General features: G+C 38.2%; 1 protein-coding gene across 2 annotated transcripts in view; it reads left to right on the forward strand.

The window, feature by feature from the left end:
- Positions 1-17,560, forward strand: part of LAMA4 (laminin subunit alpha 4) — a 103,947-nt gene that overhangs the window by 83,171 nt on the left and 3,216 nt on the right. Inside the window, exons 26-37 of one of the 2 annotated variants that reach the window (XM_014964668.1) lie at positions 2,696-2,834; positions 3,975-4,112; positions 5,454-5,587; positions 6,930-7,094; positions 7,785-7,938; positions 8,661-8,854; positions 10,426-10,615; positions 11,280-11,435; positions 12,252-12,411; positions 13,401-13,531; positions 15,902-15,995; positions 16,353-16,472. In XM_014964668.1, coding sequence (XP_014820154.1) covers positions 2,696-2,834; positions 3,975-4,112; positions 5,454-5,587; positions 6,930-7,094; positions 7,785-7,938; positions 8,661-8,854; positions 10,426-10,615; positions 11,280-11,435; positions 12,252-12,411; positions 13,401-13,531; positions 15,902-15,995; positions 16,353-16,472 — 1,775 coding nt within the window. The remainder of the gene's footprint in view (positions 1-2,695; positions 2,835-3,974; positions 4,113-5,453; positions 5,588-6,929; positions 7,095-7,784; positions 7,939-8,660; positions 8,855-10,425; positions 10,616-11,279; positions 11,436-12,251; positions 12,412-13,400; positions 13,532-15,901; positions 15,996-16,352; positions 16,473-17,560) is intronic. The other variant, XM_014964669.1, reaches the window with a different exon arrangement.

The raw sequence follows: 17,560 nt of genomic DNA on the forward strand, positions 1-17,560 counted from the left end.
AATACTGTTTCTCAATATAATATCCTAAATAAAAAAAAAAAAAAATTAAAAAAAAAAAAAAAAAACAGCAAATAGCAAATGTTGCACAATAGTTTCTAGGAATTAGTGATAAAACTCCTGAAACCTTATTTTGTTGTCAGGACAGCCCGTTAAATCAATAAATAATTTCTGAGATATAAAATACTTACAGATTAAGCTTTTAAGATAGGGACAAACTTCATGGAAAGGAAAATGATGCCTTTCAATCCCATGCAATTATTTTAACATGCAAACAAAATGATGGTCAATGGAGAAGCAGAGTATATAATTTATCTGGCCTTTCAAATAGTTCTTTGCAAAGGTCTGTCATAAGGGGCTATTAAGAAAACTAGTGGGGTGGAGAGGAGAAAGGCTGCAGTGGATTAGAAAGCAGCTGGGAAAGAGAAAATAAGACATAGTAGTAACTCTTCAATTTTCAGAATATAAAGAGTCTACAGCACATGCATAAAGTATCCCTCTTAGGGCCGGTATTAAATACATTAATGATCTAGAAACAAAGGACAAAAGGATGGTGAAAATTGCTTTGGTTAATCAAGCCTAGAGAACACTTAAAAACCCAGAAGGACCTAGAAATCTAGGCAATTGAGCAGCTCAATAGCACATGAGACTTGTTCACAAATGTAGGATACAAGATGAGTCACATAAATTGTGCCTGCAGTTTTCTGTCTGAACAGTGGTTATTCTGCAAAACACCTGGAAGCCACTGTCATAGCAGGAAAAATAGCATCTCAATAAACAAGTTGTATCAGAAAAAATCCACAGGCATTGTAAAAATGAGATCGTTATAATATTGAAGAATATCTACAGAAATTATTTAAGCTGAGCTACACCTTTGTCTTTGATATTGTATTCAGCTTTGGTTCTCATTATGAGGTAGAAAGCAAAAAGTATGGTCCAAATGTGGTGACATTATTCCATTGTCATCAGAAGCATAAGTCAGTATTAGAATTATATAATCTACTGATGATCTACTACTATCTTTCTACTACTCCTACTATCTGCTGCTGGTATTTGTGCTTCCGTTTTCTAGACAGACTTAAATTTAACTGACACTGGGGGGCAGCAGCAGTGGGGGAACTAGCTCCAGACTTAAAGAAGTTTAATATTCTTTCAAAGCAGTGTATTTTCATTCACTGCGACAGCACTTTCCTCTGTCAATTGCTTTTTTTCCCAAATAAATAAATCTGGAAGTATGTTATCTGGAAGTATATGTTATTTTTCTCCCACCTCAGTCACTGTATAAAGCAGAAATCTACAGGGAGGTAGGAGCAGTGGGCGCTGGGGACTTTTAAGAAACAAACTTAGAAGCCTTTTTTTAGGTTAAAGCCTATTTTCTATAGGTCTTGTTGCTGCTATAAAATGTTGTTATGTTAATGCATTTAACAGAAAGGCATATTTGTGGCATCCAGGCAGTCACACAGTCAATCAGTGTAGACTGGTTGACTGATACCCCACACTTTGATCCAAACCCGAGTGAGGATGGCGGGAGCCTTCCTGTTGATTTTGGCTTCCTGCTGATTGCACTGAGGAGCAGATTAAGCCCCTGCAGTGCTCCTCCTCTCACCTGATTTTGGACATGTACATGTACATCTGCACTACTTCACCTGATGGTCCATTTTTGCCAATGTAGAAAAATAAGCATTTCCAGAGCCTAATTCACCTATCATGTTTCCAATGTCTGCCTTACAATGAGATAACTGATAGACAACTAGCACAGAAGTAGATGTCAACACTGTCAGTATCACCTCGTGTGAGGTGAGAAGAATCCCACTGCTTAAGGTACATCCTGTCGAAAGAACAAAGAATGTTTACAGGTAGCCAGGTCAAAACTCCGGATTTCACATTCACTCCTTCAGTGTATTTGTTTCCTAGTTATCTCCTGGACTGGTACCCAGTAGATCCCATGTCATTTCCTTGCCCTGTCACAGACCATCTGTAATTTTAGGAAAATGACTTCTTGTTCATGTACCTTAAGTATTGTGGGGATAAATTCAATTGTATTTGCCCTGTGTCATAATGCTGTGATATCTTGGTGTTATCACTGGATGGAGTTGAAAAACTTGGAGCAGTGAATAGGAGCAGCTGGGATGCACTGCTGTGCTGCCCACCTCCAATCTGACATAAACAGGATCCTGGAAGCCCAGCTACTCCTCTCAAGCAGAATTTACTCTGACTTCCCTGACCTCTGTTACTATTTTTTTATAAGAAATAACGATCCATTTGCTTCCAAAGACAAGAACAGAGCTTGCTAGTAAATGCAAGACAGGAAAACTAAAGCAAAACTTTTCTAAAATGATTAAAAATTGAGATAGAAATCCATTGTTTTTCATTGTAAGTGGGTAGAAATACAATTTAACATAAGCCTTTAATTTCAGCAGTTATTTTTATCTTTTTAAAGTTACACTACATGGATCTCCTCTCTGAACTCTCATATATGAATTTCTCCCCATAACATTTATTACAACTGGTGCATCTTGACTTTTAAAAACATATCATGTGCTTAATTAGTTGTTTTATACGTAAAGATGCAGGAATTGAGCACTAGTGAGGCAAATGATTGAGGCTCTTCCAAGTTTTTTAGAACACCTTAGTGATAAAAGTCTGTTCAGAAAGGCAAGGTCTATCTAACTGCAGCTTGTTTGGCATTGTTTTCCAGCAGCATTAGCTCACATCTGGCAGGAAGTATCGGCTTTAAAGGCTGCATGAAAGGTTTCCAGTTCCAAAAGAAGGATTTCAACTTGTTAGAAGAACCCGGAACCCTGGGAATCAGCTATGGGTGCCCAGAGGATTCACTGGTAAGCATAACATCATTTGTGAGATAACAACAAAATTTTGGCAATGGATACAGCTGTGAGCTCGAGTTTTACTCCAAACAATAGAAAGAAAGTCTTCCACCAAGGAAATGATAATGCACTCATTGACTGGCAGGGGTGGTCTGTGTGTTAAGTCTGCTGACACACTACCCAATTTTCACCCTGAATTACAGCACAAGGCTTTTCACTTGATATTATTATCATACGTGAGATCGCAATGTGAAAGCTGGATCTGAAATAAATTGTGTTCTGTATTCTGAAAGGAAATATTCCAACATGATTTGTTTTTTCTTAAAGAAAGAAGGAGAATTGTCCTCACATGCATCCTAATATAGATGTATGAAATGAAAAAGACAGTAAGATATTCGCCCTTTAAATAAGGTTTCTCCTTAAGTCAGCCCTGCTTTTCCTCTCTGATACACAAACCAACTGCACCAGCATTCACATGAAGAAAATTGGCATTTCATTTCTGATCCCCGCCATCATTATTCATTTGCCCATACAATACAAGGCTGGTAAATCTAAACAGTGACTGTGGTCCTTATCCTGCGGCCTTGTCTACCCAAAGCCATACTGCCAACCTGTGAAGATGAAGTGGGCCACCACCTGTAGAACTCACCAGGCAATCTCACCCTCTGCCAAGAAGGAAGCCAGCTGCAATTTGTCCTGCCTTGGACCCAGTTTTACTCCTGAGACTCAGAGGGTTATAGACCACCACATCTAGCACCACACCGCCCGGCTCCAGCACTGAGTGCAGCACGCAAACTAAGATATCACATGTTGGGATGGTGACTCAGTGCCACACAGCTCAGACCTGGGCTTGAGTTCCCTCTGCTTCTAGTCTTCATGCTCACTAACATCAGCAGACTTAGGATGAGGCCAAGAATGCCAGGAAACTGAGACAATTTGGCTTACACTGTCTAAGATGGCTACACGTTATGAAGATTTTCACAGCATGCAAGGGAAAGCCTATATAAACTGGGCTTTAAGACACACAGGAAAAATTGAAGGTTGTAAAGAACTGAACTGGTGCATCTTTAAAAACAAAGAAATAGCCTCCTTATTTTATTATTTTAATGTTTTCTGAGGTTTTCTCATAATTTTGTTTTATTTAATACACAGATGTCCCGCAAAGCATATTTCAATGGAGAGAGCTTCATTGCATCAAGCCAGAAAGTGTCTCTCCTTACTGAATTTGAAGGAGGCTTTAATTTCCGGACACTGCAGCCCAATGGGCTGCTGTTCTACTATTCTGAAGGAGTGAGTATATATTTCTTTACAGTTTGTTTTATTTTATCCTTTCATTGTTTCCCAGGAGAATAGTAGGGAAAGAATACGATTTTCACTGCAATATAGAAGCATTCATTGATGACCTCATTTTCACAGTTTGCATTTGATCTACAGATGAAAACCAGAGATGCTTAGACATTATTTTAATGTTGAGAAGAGGATTTGATCATATGCCTAGAATTAACATGCATCCGTTTGTGCTCAATAAAGTCCTTAGGGCAGAAATGCACAGTGGATCTTGGCTGCGCTCAGCGGCACTGCAATCGCTATTTGGACCTGTAGGTGCTACCAAAGTACAAATAATAATAAGGGTCTGACATTTTCCACCCAGAGACAATCCCCTAGAAGCAAAGGCAAAGTTTGTTTGAATTAGTGGGGTGGTATTTTGAGCGTTGCTGAGTTGACAGAAATTAGTCAGAAAGCTGCCTTTATTCCCAGATGGTCCTTAGACCTCCATGTGTGACAGGAAAAGCTGCACTTGAGAACGGCTCCTTGCAGTTCTGGGAAGTCAGGCTGCTCTAAACACCCCCTCAGAGGTGTCACATGGGCAGAAGTAGGGACTTGCACTTCCAAAATGTTGTGTGAGCCAGGGCAATTCCAGGATCCTGCAGGCTCAGACCGACATCTGCAGCAAGCATGAGCTGAGATGACGGAACATTTGCAACCACCCCCAAATGTCTGCTCTGCCACACTCGCAGAAGCTCAGCAGCAGCGCGGCAGGGAAGGCTGTATGACACCAATAACCACTCCTGAACTTTTACAATTTACAGCTTGGAATAATACCTTAAATTGAAATAAGTAACCATGTCAGTGATCCACATCATTTGCATAGATACACCTTACATACACCACTTCTGGTTTTAACTCAAAAGCTCTGACCCAGATAGCAGACCTTATCTCTGAGATAATTTTGAGTGATTGAACGAGCCTGATCAGAGGGAATTAGGAAAAAAAAAAAAAAGTATTAGTCTTATAACAGCAGGAATCTTGCAGTAACAGCTGCTCTATACAGTACCAGAAACACAAATGAAATGTAAACATCATACATCCGTGGTAGATGGAAGGAGCTCATGTGACAGATACATGAGACATAATCAGCAGCTGAATTCCCAGAATTCAGGCTTAAAAAACAGCAAGAATATCAATTCTAATGAGATCATCTCCTGTTTTGCTTCTCAGTATACCTTTCAGTGAATAAAGCACAAATGGGGAAAAAAAGCAGGAAGGGAAATAAATACAACAGGAAAATGCACAGAACTGTTAATTTTTCTGTTACCCTTGCTTATGAAGATTTTTTTTTCTGTATTTCAGTCAGATGCATTATCCATCTCTATGGACAGAGGAGCTGTGGTTTTAAATGCAAGTGGAATCAAAATTCAATCACCAGACCGAAATTACAATGATGGAAAAACCCACTTCATCATTACTTCTGTCACCCCAGAAAGGTAAAAATGTCAGGCATCTTTTATCCCCTAACTGTACAATAAAAATATTTCTTGTAAAGCATGTTATCATTTAATATTCACTTTCAAAGTGATGTTTAAATGGGTTTTTAAAGTGATATTTTCAACTGATCAATCCAGTCAAAAAATACAAAGCCAAAAATTGATGTGATTGATAACTGGCCAGGTTGGCCTGAGCACAAGATGTCGGGAATTTTTAGTAAAACTAAAAAAACTTTTTCTAAAAGCTTAGTCATTTTTTGTCCTCAGGTATGATAGTTTAATATAATTTAAGACTAGGATGAGATTAATTTTTCAGTGGGATTGATTGCTCTGATTTGTCAAAGAAATCCCAAATTGACCCTGAAGTAATTGAGGCATCTTCACAAAAAGCATTCATTTGGGATATATGCACTGGAATGTGTTCAAAATATTTTTAGTACTGACAGACACAAATGTAAGACTAAATACAGCAGCAGGGAATAAGTGTGTAATAAGTGTGTAATAAGTGTCTGTGTGCTTCTTAAAAAACTTGAAAGCATTGTTTTATTGGTATGTTTTACTGTTGTTTCCTATGTTTAACATTTCCTTAGAAGGTCAAATAATCAAAGTAACTTTCTTCAAGAATCTTGCCTACACAGATACAACCAGGTAATACTCAGTTTTCTAATGGAAATGGAAGTTTCTACCTATGACTTCTAATATCCAAGAAACAGTTTGAAAAGCTGAAGGTGCAAAAAAGATGCCTTGGAATAGCCTTGGGGACTGTCCTGTTTTCCTGTGTGTGCTGAATTATGAACTTGCCAAACAAAATCAATGTCCGATGCCTTAATTATACTCAGTTTCTTATTAAAGGAATCGAATCCTTCCTGATTTCTGCAGCAATTAATGTGTTGCAAAATGAGATTAGGTACAAAATATTGTAAAAACTCAAACATTAATGTACTGTGAAAGAGAAGGAATAAGGGATAGGGACATAAGGAAAAAGGGATGGGGGCATAAAGAAAAAGGATTAATATGTGCTTAGATCTTATTTTACTGAAATGGTGGTTCCATCTATTTATTAGCAATCCTTAGTTTATGTATCTTCACCGAATGGACTGTATTTTTTGGCTTCACAATTAACCCCAGGATATTATGAAATCCATGGGCCTCTGGACTCAACTTTGCCTGTGTTGCTTTGCACTGCTACTTGTTGTGCAGCTGAAAACGAGAAAGTCTTCTCATGACCTTGAGCACTACCAGTCATCGAGCGGAGCAATGTGGGCACGTGTAATACGCTGTCTAACCACTGGCATCGACATTTCCAAAACTAGTCTACAAAATGGATGGTTTCCCTTTGCAGATATGAGCTGACTGTTGATGACAAGAAACAAAGCAAGAAGAACCCAGCAAAGGACAGAGCAGGGAGAAGCCCGGAGAGCGTCAAGAAGTTTTATTTTGGAGGCTCTCCCCTCAGAACGCAGCAAGCCAACTTCACTGGCTGCATAAGCAATGCTTACTTCACCAGGTGCGTAGCATCCTCCCAAACGCATTACCAGGCAGTCGCTGCCTGACAGCTTGAGTAGTAGCTCAAGAGAACTGATTTATTGTCACAATAAAAATCCCTGTCTCATTTTGTGAAGCGACAGTATGTGCGAATAAGTTTCTTACCTTATTTGCCATGGAATATGTTGGCACAGACCTGCTAGGTTAAGATATTGTAAAAGTGAGAATAACTTGATGTAAATCAGCTTTCAGTGCTGCACCTGCTAATGCTGTTGGTGCAATGTATAATTTGCATAGCTGTAATTTACATTTATATTGTGTAGCTTTCAGCTCTGCCTTTGAAACAAAATGATACTAAGGCATCTCACAGAAGCTGGGGAACTTAGGAGTTTGGTCATGTGAAAATGGTCAGAATTTGTTGATCTTAATTGCTTTATGAAATATTCTTATAGAAGATTTTAAAGTGAATTTGATGCTGCAGATTGACTCTCCTTGTTTATGCAAGCATAGATACAACAGGCAGAGGTAGTATAGGCTGCCTGCATTAACCAAACATTCACTGATAAATCTGTACTTTTATCCATGATTCAAGAACAAAAAAAGCCCATCCATACACGATTTAATCTATAAATGTTAAATTCTATTATTTTTATGAAAACAATTCCAACACTTGGAAAAAAGCTGTTCTTGTCATCCCCTCTTTGAAACACAGGTTGGATCGAGAAGTTGAAGTGGAAGATTTCCAGCAGTACCCTGAGAAAGTTCAGACTTCTTTATATGGATGCCCTGTTGAATCTCCTCCAGTTGCTCTTCTCCACAAGAAAGGAAAAAACTCGTCAAAAGCCAAAGGAAACCGTAATAAAAAGGTTTGCTACAAATTGCCTCAGCACCACCCTGGAGTTTTCCGAAGCTGATACATACTGTGCCGTGATTGGGAATTCTCCAAATCATGGATCCAAAATATACCACATGAAGGCTATTTCAGATATATGAAGGATCCTGTTCCCTTCCATATTCCATCACTGAATGAATGCCTTGACCCAGTCTATCTGGCTTACACTTGCATCATTCTCTCTTGCTTAAACAAAATTTACTACATCTTCAAAAAAGTACTGCAGAAACAAGCCTTCTTGACTTCCTCTGTATCCTAAAGGCAATAAGCTTGCTTCTGTTCTCTCTTACTTCTGTGTGGCATTCTCTATTGGGTACAATTAGCACACATTTATATAATGTAGAAAAAAAAAAAAACTTCTTCCAGTATGCAGAACTTTTAGTCCAAGCTTTTAGTCCTCTTATGCTTAACAGTATAGCTGATATCATCAAAAGCAGAGAAGAAAAGAGTCAATTAGAAAAACTGCAAAAGAACTGAATTGGAATTATATTAGCTGCACAAGGATTCTGTTTATCCCTTCTTTTGCCCTAAATCAGCATATATAGTAGATCCGTTCAACGAAAATTTGACCAGGAGCCATGCCTGGTATTTTTGTAAGGAAAAAATATACTAATAGCTTAGATAGAAATTATACTGGTTTTTTATTATGTCCAGTCTTACTTAAAATTTATGATTAATGGTTCTCTTTCTATGAAGGTGGGAAGAGATAAAGACAAGATTTCACAGCCTTCAACTGGCCTCAAAAATCTGTATCAAGAAGTGAATATGCAAAGAGATCCTCAGTGCCATTTGCCCATGAATCCCAAGGCAACCGAACATGCATATCAGTTTGGAGGGACAGCAAACAGCCGTCAAGAATTTGATCACATACCAAAGGATTTCAGTCAAAGGTAAAGAGACCTTAGAAATAAAAATTAAATATGCTGGGGAGGGGAAAGGTGTATTTAAAATTTAAAAAAAAAAAAAAAAGGACACATTTCTGCTGTTACCCTGGCTTTTCCCTATATAGCTTAGGCCATTTTTTGTATCGAGCATGTTGTTAGGATATATTAAAAGGTGTTTCAGTTGAGTAAGAGCAATAAATAAAATGTGTTTTGAGTTACATCCCTCTTGTGGAGTCTTCACCCGCATTGTGTATTAACAAAATGTGTCTCCTTGCCTATTTGTATGAAGCCTCTGAGAATGTTAGTTCTATACCAGCAACGTTCCTTTGGTCTCCTTACACAAGAAGCAATGGCATTAGAGCAGAGCTGGAAAAGAACACAACAGTTCACCAAGAAATTAGGCAGTTACGTGCTGAGTGTACCCTGTCAGCTGTTGACTAGTTAGGAATCTCACAGTGCAGCAGGACATAAAGCTATGAAAACCACGTCCAATTCACACCATAATGGAAATTCAAGTAATTAATAATGAGTCCAGATATTGTGGACGTTTAATTCTCTGGCTCCCACAGAATATGCCATATGGTATGTTATGACCAACAAAGAATTTTGGTTTAATACTTTCCATGAAAGACTATAAATTCAACAACATAGCACTTCCTGGAAGCATACCAGACCACTAACTCAGAAAAGGAGAGTCCTATTTCCTGACTTAAATAAAAAAAAGCATTACATTTGTTTTAATTCAATAGTGTTTCACTTCGGGCAGTCCTGATGGTGCCCACATGAAGAAGAAAATCTCAAACTCTAATATGTCTCTCCATAAAAGAGACATACTTGTTTTATAACTGTTATTACAGCTTCATCACTTTAATGTGCATTTTAAAAAAAACAATGACCTGTGATGTTTTAAAACAACTAATATTGGCAAGGGCCTAAGTGTGCGTGAAATGTACAGACACATGCAATGGGGAACGTATAGATCCTTGAGGCAATACAAAGACTGGAAATTAAGCTAGAACCCTGCCATGAGAAGCAGAAATAATCATTTCTGGCACTGTCCTACACCAGTACAACTTTGCCATTTTTTAGACCCAAAGTAATAATACCAATCACTCAAGAAATCTTCACTGTTGACAACATCAAACTAAGTTGGTATAACTTGCCGTGTTGTCTTGGACTTCACAAGGAACTACAAGGAAGGAGAAGCTTAGGTGTAATAACATTAAAGATTTGTGAACTGCTGGGCCTCCACACCATCACAGTTAAAAGTTCCCCAGTGTTGCTGTTCAACAGGAATGGAACTGTAGTGTATATAGCGCCAATCAATTGTGGTCTGTATTGATTTTATTCACTCCAGAGATTTTAATTTTTGAAAACAAGTTCCTTGCAAGTCAGCTGCTTCTCCAACTTTGACTTCTACTCCAAAAAACAGTATGGAATGCTTCTTAGAAACACCACTTCCATAAAGGAGATTTATATTCCTTTGGATGAAAGGAAAATCTGTTTTCCTTTGCTTGCAGTTTGATTTTAGTCAATTATATCTGTTCTAATTTTAATATTGTGTTTTTATGTGCCAGAGCTCAGTTCTCTATCAGTCTGAAAACTCACTCATCTCATGGAATGATTTTCTACGTCTCGGATCAAAAAGAGACCAACTTCATGGCCCTTTTTGTTGCTCATGGCCGACTCATTTTTATGTTTAATGCGGGTCATCAGAAGATAAGGATTAAGAGCCAAGAGAAATACAATGATGGCCTTTGGCACAACGTAAGTAAAAGAAAGCAATCATTAGATGGCACATGATACCAAGGCTGCAGTAAAGACACTGCTGATGTGACAGCTCAAGGAGTTTTCATTCATGTATTCATAATCACACCTATATGTGGAGAAACTTCTGCCAATGTTTTTAAATCTTCCATGCAGCATTTCATCAAGTCATTAATTAGGAACAGGAAAGTCAGTCAGTTATAAAAATCCAGCAATTCCCAACACTAAAACCTGAACAGAAGTGACAGAAACAAGCAGAACACTGAGGCAATTAAGAGTTAAGTTAGCTAGGAAAGGAAGGACTAGGATAATTTTGTTCAGCAAATTTCTTTGAAGTGCCTAAGCAAGGAGCACAGCTGTCTTAGGCTCCATCTATAGTCTATGAGTCATATATGTTAATATAAGATGGGCAGATCCCAGCAGACCTTGTGACACCTTAATTACCTCTACCTCGTACCCCAAAATGTAAGAAAGACAGCAGATTTCCTATCTAACCTTTGCATGAATGTGAAAAGAGAGGGTTGGCCAGCAAAGAATATTGGCAGATAATAATACAGGCTTTGAGAGTATCACTGACAAGCTTTTCTTCTCAAACTTTTTAACTTTTTCTGCTGCACAGGGTGTTCCCTCAATTGATGAACAAATGTTTCTCCTTCTTTTCTAGGTGATATTTATTAGAGGAAAAAATATTGGTCGCTTGATAATTGATGGTCTCCGAGTACTGGAAGAATCTTTTGGCGGTAATGCTAATACCTGGCAAGTCACTGAACCACTCTATATTGGGGGTGTAGCTCCCGGAAAAGCTGTAAAAAATATCCAGGTAAAGCAGACACCCATTACATCATCCCATACCTTTATGTACAACTCATGCAAAAGCCGACTGTAGGGATGAATTTAGACAAAGATATTTTATGATCTGAATCCTAAGCACACTGAGGAGCACAGAGCTCAGTCCAAGTGGACAGCAAAGCTCCCACAGGTCTGGCCTGGTGGTAGTTGGATCTTCCATGGACTTGCAGCAGCACCTGGAAAGCCAGTGGTCCCTGAGGAACAGAGAAATCCTAGTGACATCCAAGCTTAAGTGAGACAGGTAAAGTTAGGTGAGATTAGTTTCACGCTAAGGTCTGAGATGTAGATGAGTTTCAGAGAGATTTTCGTGTTGTCTTAGTATCTCTGTTTTAAGACAGTACCTAGAAGCCAGGATTCTGCCCTTCATCTTGGTGCTGAAGTATATGGAAAGGAGCATTAAAGCAAAAATGAACATAACCAAGTCTCTTTCAAGGTGATCTTTAGTGTTACATGCCTAACACAATAGATACACTACTCAGAAAAAGTAGACCCATCTTGCCTTAAGGGTATGAGAGTACAAGAATTGCCTTGCTCTAGTTGCACTTTGCTTCTCACAGTTCAGCAAGGATTGTTTGAGAAACACAAGCTGGAATTACCTTGAAGTCATCAGAGAGACATAAGAAGCTACAAAAAGCATCTGTCCTGCTTCTTTTCTCTGGAAATTGTTTTTTATTCTAAACTAATGCCCCCGACAACCACAGCCTTACAGCTCATAAACAAATACAGTCAGAAGAGTTTATTTCCTTCCACAGTATCTACTAATCATGCTTTCTTTTCCCCTCCTCAGATTAACTCTGTCTACAGTTTTAGTGGCTGTCTCAGCAATTTACAGCTCAATGGAAGATCAATTACTTCAGCTTCGCAGACGTTCAGTGTAACACCGTGCTTTGAAGGCCCATCAGAAGCAGGAACATACTTTTCATCGGAAGGAGGATATGTGGTCCTTGGTAATACAGTACTAAACAAATGTATCCCGTAATAAGACTGTAGCGTTCACTGTGCTTCAGATAAAGGATGTGGTAATTTCTGAGGCTGTGAGCTGTAAGGATTATTAGATACAGATCATTATTGTGGTAAGCAGCTGATGTTGACAGGTCACAATTACAAGTTGTTACATAAGTACATCTGTATGTATGTATTTCAAATAATTAGAATAATTTCACAAGGGAACAGATTATGATATGGTAAAAATTATCACAGACATACAGAAGTCAATATGGCTAAGTTCACCAAGTACACCAGCAAATGGTCATCCCTTCTTTTTTTTAATTCATAAAACAACATGTACGTAAAAAATCCTAAGAAAAGGTTTTCTGCATGTCTTGATAATGAATAGCATGACAGAACACATCTTTTCTGTCATGTATGCCTGCTGTGTTCCAGGAAGTGTTTTATGAGGGTTTTTTGGTCACATAAGCTCTGATCTGAACTGGAAAGGAAACTGTACAACCCCGTTCATTGGCAACAAGAAGAATTAGATGGTGTTTCTAATTTGCTCCCTGGCCTGCCACCAGATTGAAAAAGGGAGTTTCTTCTGCTGAATCATCAAAGCTCAAAGGAACTCCCACTCACTGTATAAAGATTGCTGAAAGTCTAGCAAATTGCACAGTAAGAAATTGCCAAAAATACAGATCATTTACTTTCTGCTGTCCATTTCATTGCTAAGAAATATTTTTAAACAAAATACATTTTTTTAAATAATGGGAAAAATAAAGAAACCTTTATTCCAAGCAAACATAATCAAAAGTTGAAAGGGGTCATTGATGGCACACCATGCCATCTCTTCAAGTATGTGTACTGACACGTATTTCAATAGTTTTAAAGACAGGAGAAATAAACTGCCCCCGGGCTTTGAATTTCTATTTTGATTTTGAATTAAAGTCCAATTTCATCGCTAACTTAGTACAAAAAGAATGTTATTCTTTTTACCTTGCAGATGAATCCTTCAGTCTAGGCCTGAAATTTGAAGTTGTTTTTGAAATACGTCCCCGAAGCAGCTCAGGAATTCTACTGCATGGTCACAGCGTGAATGGAGAGTACTTGAATATGCACATGAGAAACGGACAGGTAAAATGAAGGTCTCATTTCCTTCACTGCATTAACTGGTTCCTCTCCTACATAGCAGGGCTCTGCTGTGTGCAGCTTTTGACTTATAAGTTTGCCATCGATTGATTCTTGTTTCTCTCCTAAACATATTAACTGCTTAGATTAGGCAACCCAGATATTTATTTTAAAATACAAAAAATAACGCCTAAGACAAAATCAGATCACTTTACTGATACCAACTATAAATATTTCATGAGCAGTTGAAAAGAAGCAAGAGCACTGACTCTTTGGTGCTGCTTTTTCATCCACACATAAAAAATGTGTAACAGTTACAAGTAAGGTAACTGTTGAGGGGATTTTTATTTCTTGTTTGTTAAAAGAGAAGTCTGAGTTGCACTCAGTCTCTTCTTCGTTTAATGTGATGGGAAGAGCGAGGGAAAGGGAAAGTTCTGATTGTCTGTTGATCTGTGTTCTAGAGCCTCTGGATTTTTGTAAGGCTGTCAATTGAGAGAGGGAGGTTTGAAATGAACTTATGTCACTAAAACCTGGATCCCTTCATGCTATGCATTGCATACATACAGTAATACACTGCAGTCTAAGTGGACAAAATAAGCAGAGGTTTAGACCAAGGGATTTTTTTTTTTCCTTTTTGCAGTAGAGAATCTCAGAGCATAGTCAAGAATCTAAGCAGCATGGATATTCTTTAACCACTACAAGGCACTACCCAGTATTTAACTGCCAACCAAAGTGGAAGGGTATTCCAGTACCTCAGTCAGAAATACAACACCTGAGAAAGCATGCTGTCACCTCTTGAACAGGAACCTACAGTAGAGTGACCAAGTGAACAGTTTAACAGTGATTCATCCTATCCAAAAGCAGGTGTCTAAAATAGGTGACAAAATAAGCTGTCATTTAGAGAATTTATTTTTCTATATTGACTGTAGAGAGAACAGGTGCTTCAGTGAGGCACCTAACTTTTGACAGGTGGTTAGGTAAAGCCCAGTCTTACAGCCACAGCTAGTCCTTGGTGAATTAACAACGAACCTCTTAAAGCACATTGCATCGCTGTATATCAAGCTGTATATAAAGGTTACATCTTTATACAACTGGTACTTCTTATGTAAAGATCTTATGGAAGGTTGGCGTGTCTAGAAACTTGTCTGGTTTTCCAACTGGATTGGTCTAACAAAAAGAAATGTGTCGCCTACTACTTCATACCTCACTTCCTGTATAACACATATGCAATTCATTAACAAAATTCACCCTGGAAAAGCATCTCTTCCCTGCTAGTCACTGCAACAGGTATGTCAGTTACCTTCTTGGTAAGCATCTCTGTTTTTTACCACTAACTATCTGCTCTCTTTGAATGCATTACCAAAGACCTGCCCTGTGAAAACATTTTTGCTGGACAAATAAGAACCATCAGCACCTTTAATTCATTTTCTAAATGTACACATCTCTCTATCAGTACAGTCTGTCTGGGTGATTTACTAAGGAGGCACTTTCTCTCAAGATTCTGCATTTAATTGCTCCTATATATTTTGTCAAAGCGTGGATAAAAGACAACATGAAGATCATCTCATTTTTGTTAGCTTTTCTTCCTTATGGAAAAAAAGTTTAAAAGTTTCCTAGTTACAACTATACTGAATTGTTTCCCTACAACTTTTTAAGTCAACAACACATCAGCATTATCAGGGACAACTTAGACATTTGAAAAGCCTGAGCTGCTGGATTCAGTATTTGGAGTTCTCCAGCAATCACCACTGGTGATGGTGCCCTGCAATGGAGATGCAACAGCGCTCTGCCACTGCTGTAACACATCCATGCAGAAATATATTAATTCATGTAACTAAAGCAGAGGTGCAAAAACTCAGAATTAGGTTTACTTTCTAGCTCTGTAGCAAGATTTACTGGTAAGCTTGAACAAGTAACTTAAAAGTCATTCTTAAGTTCCCTCTCTAATCCTTTCTTACATCTTGTCTGTTTGTTTATACTTAGGTTTTTCATGACTGTTTTTCTTACTAAGTGGCTAGCAAGATGCCAAAACATCATATGATGCCTCTAAACACTAATTTACCACACAGGAAATTATAGAGTAGCAGTACTAGAAAATCTGAGTTAAATTAGCTGTTATTTTTTAATGTGTTTTTTTTTTTTTAACTCTTCCTTGTGTTCAAATCAGAAATGTTGCAGAACTATTGAATCTAAAAAAAACCCCACCCTAAACCTGTGAATTAGTTGCTTTATTTTAAAGAATTTAGTGAAATCCTGTTTTTCTTTCACTTACAAATACTAGACATGTTTTGAGTGGAAAATACAGCATTATTACAACAGAAGGAAATAAGAGAACAGGAGAGGGTTTACAGTCATGGCTACATTATTTTCCCCCAGGTTACTGTGAAACTGAATAATGGAATCAGGGATTTTTCAACTTCAGTGACACTGAAACAGAGCCTCTGTGATGGAAAGTGGCACCGAATTGCAGGTCAGTAAAACATTATCATCCCCTAAGTAAGGTGCAGACCCCAATTCTCTGTCCCCAGATATCCATCTCCATGGGCTACTGAGCCATGTGCCATTGTATGCTCATACCCTGTAGTATAGACACAGCTCCCAGCAATCAAGAGTCCCAGTCAAAAGCACCGTTGCTTCTACACTGTATCTTCCATTGGTCCTGCTCTCTGCCAGAATCTGCCACGTACTGTCATGGATACCTCACACCCAATCTAGCAAAAACTAAAACAACAGACTACTTGGATCATACAGACAACTCCTGTCTGTCATAGAAAACTCATGTGCTACTTCTTACAATCTTCTTGATCCTTGTTCCTTCTTCCTTCAGTTATTCGAGATGCTAATGTGGTGCAGCTGGATGTAGACTCTGAAGTCAACCATGTGGTAGGGCCACTAAATCCAAAGGCAATTGACCACAGGGAGCCAGTGTTCATTGGAGGTGTACCAGGTAAGTTTTGGGCAGCTTTGGGGTACATAGTTCTCAAATTTCAACAGGGTTTCCAGAGAAAGCGGAGACACTTAGTTTCCATTTCAAAAATAACAAAACATACCTCATGTGAACAACCTGGTAAAATTCAAAAGCTCAAGAGCTGATCACAAATGTTCTGCCTCAAGTTCTCAAAGAAAAAAAGTGCTGCCTCGTTGAAATTAAAATATTCATAGTTGCTGGTGGGTCAGGTATGGACTCAGTAGAGAAGTCAGCCAGCTAGAAAAAAAATTGCTTTTTCTCCATTTTACTTTCCAGTATGAGATTACTAGTTTTTAAGTGATTTATTTATTTATGGGATTGGAAACTCACTGTCACTGTAAATGGAGTCTCAAGGTTTTGTTGCTGTTAGGCTTCTTTCCTCTTCTTCAAGCAATGGCATCTTTGAACACAAGACAAAAGATGAAGATTCTTTTTCTGACTAGTGATTTCTATTGCACAGATGTCTGCTAATGTGAATTTGTGACTCACAGACCATCTGTGTAGCGTGGGCCAAGATTACTACATTTACTTCCCTTATTCAACAGACAGAGCTACTCTGTTGGGGTTCATATAGAAACTGTAATCAACACTACGTGATTCAATTTTTAAATAATCTCCTGTACATTTCTGATTGAAAACATGGAGCATTATTTCTCTGTGCCTTGCATGTCAATCATGAACAGCTCTAACTATAAAATTTATTATATTGCTTATCTTGGATTAGTGGCTTGAGTGCATAATGTTCTCATCCATCCCACACTACCAGGAGGAAAAATGAGCCTAAAGGGAATAATAAAATCTATGTGCAGATGCCTGCTCACTCTTTAAATCCAAACTGGAATTTTATTAGGACAGAACTCTTCCCAGAGAGGTAATATAAAGTGGTAATTGCAAATTCTGTCCTGATTCATAATAGAGCCTTCTATTTCTACATTAATTATAAAATACCAAAGCAATGCCATACATTGGCTCTATAATGCTATATCACCCTGGCACAGAAGAATCTTCACGACAGCAAACACAAAGAACTTCACGACAACAAACAAGATATAATACTAATACCATGT

Source organism: Calidris pugnax, unplaced genomic scaffold, assembly GCF_001431845.1.
Source record: "Calidris pugnax isolate Ruff unplaced genomic scaffold, ASM143184v1 scaffold219, whole genome shotgun sequence".
NCBI lineage: Eukaryota > Metazoa > Chordata > Aves > Charadriiformes > Scolopacidae > Calidris > Calidris pugnax.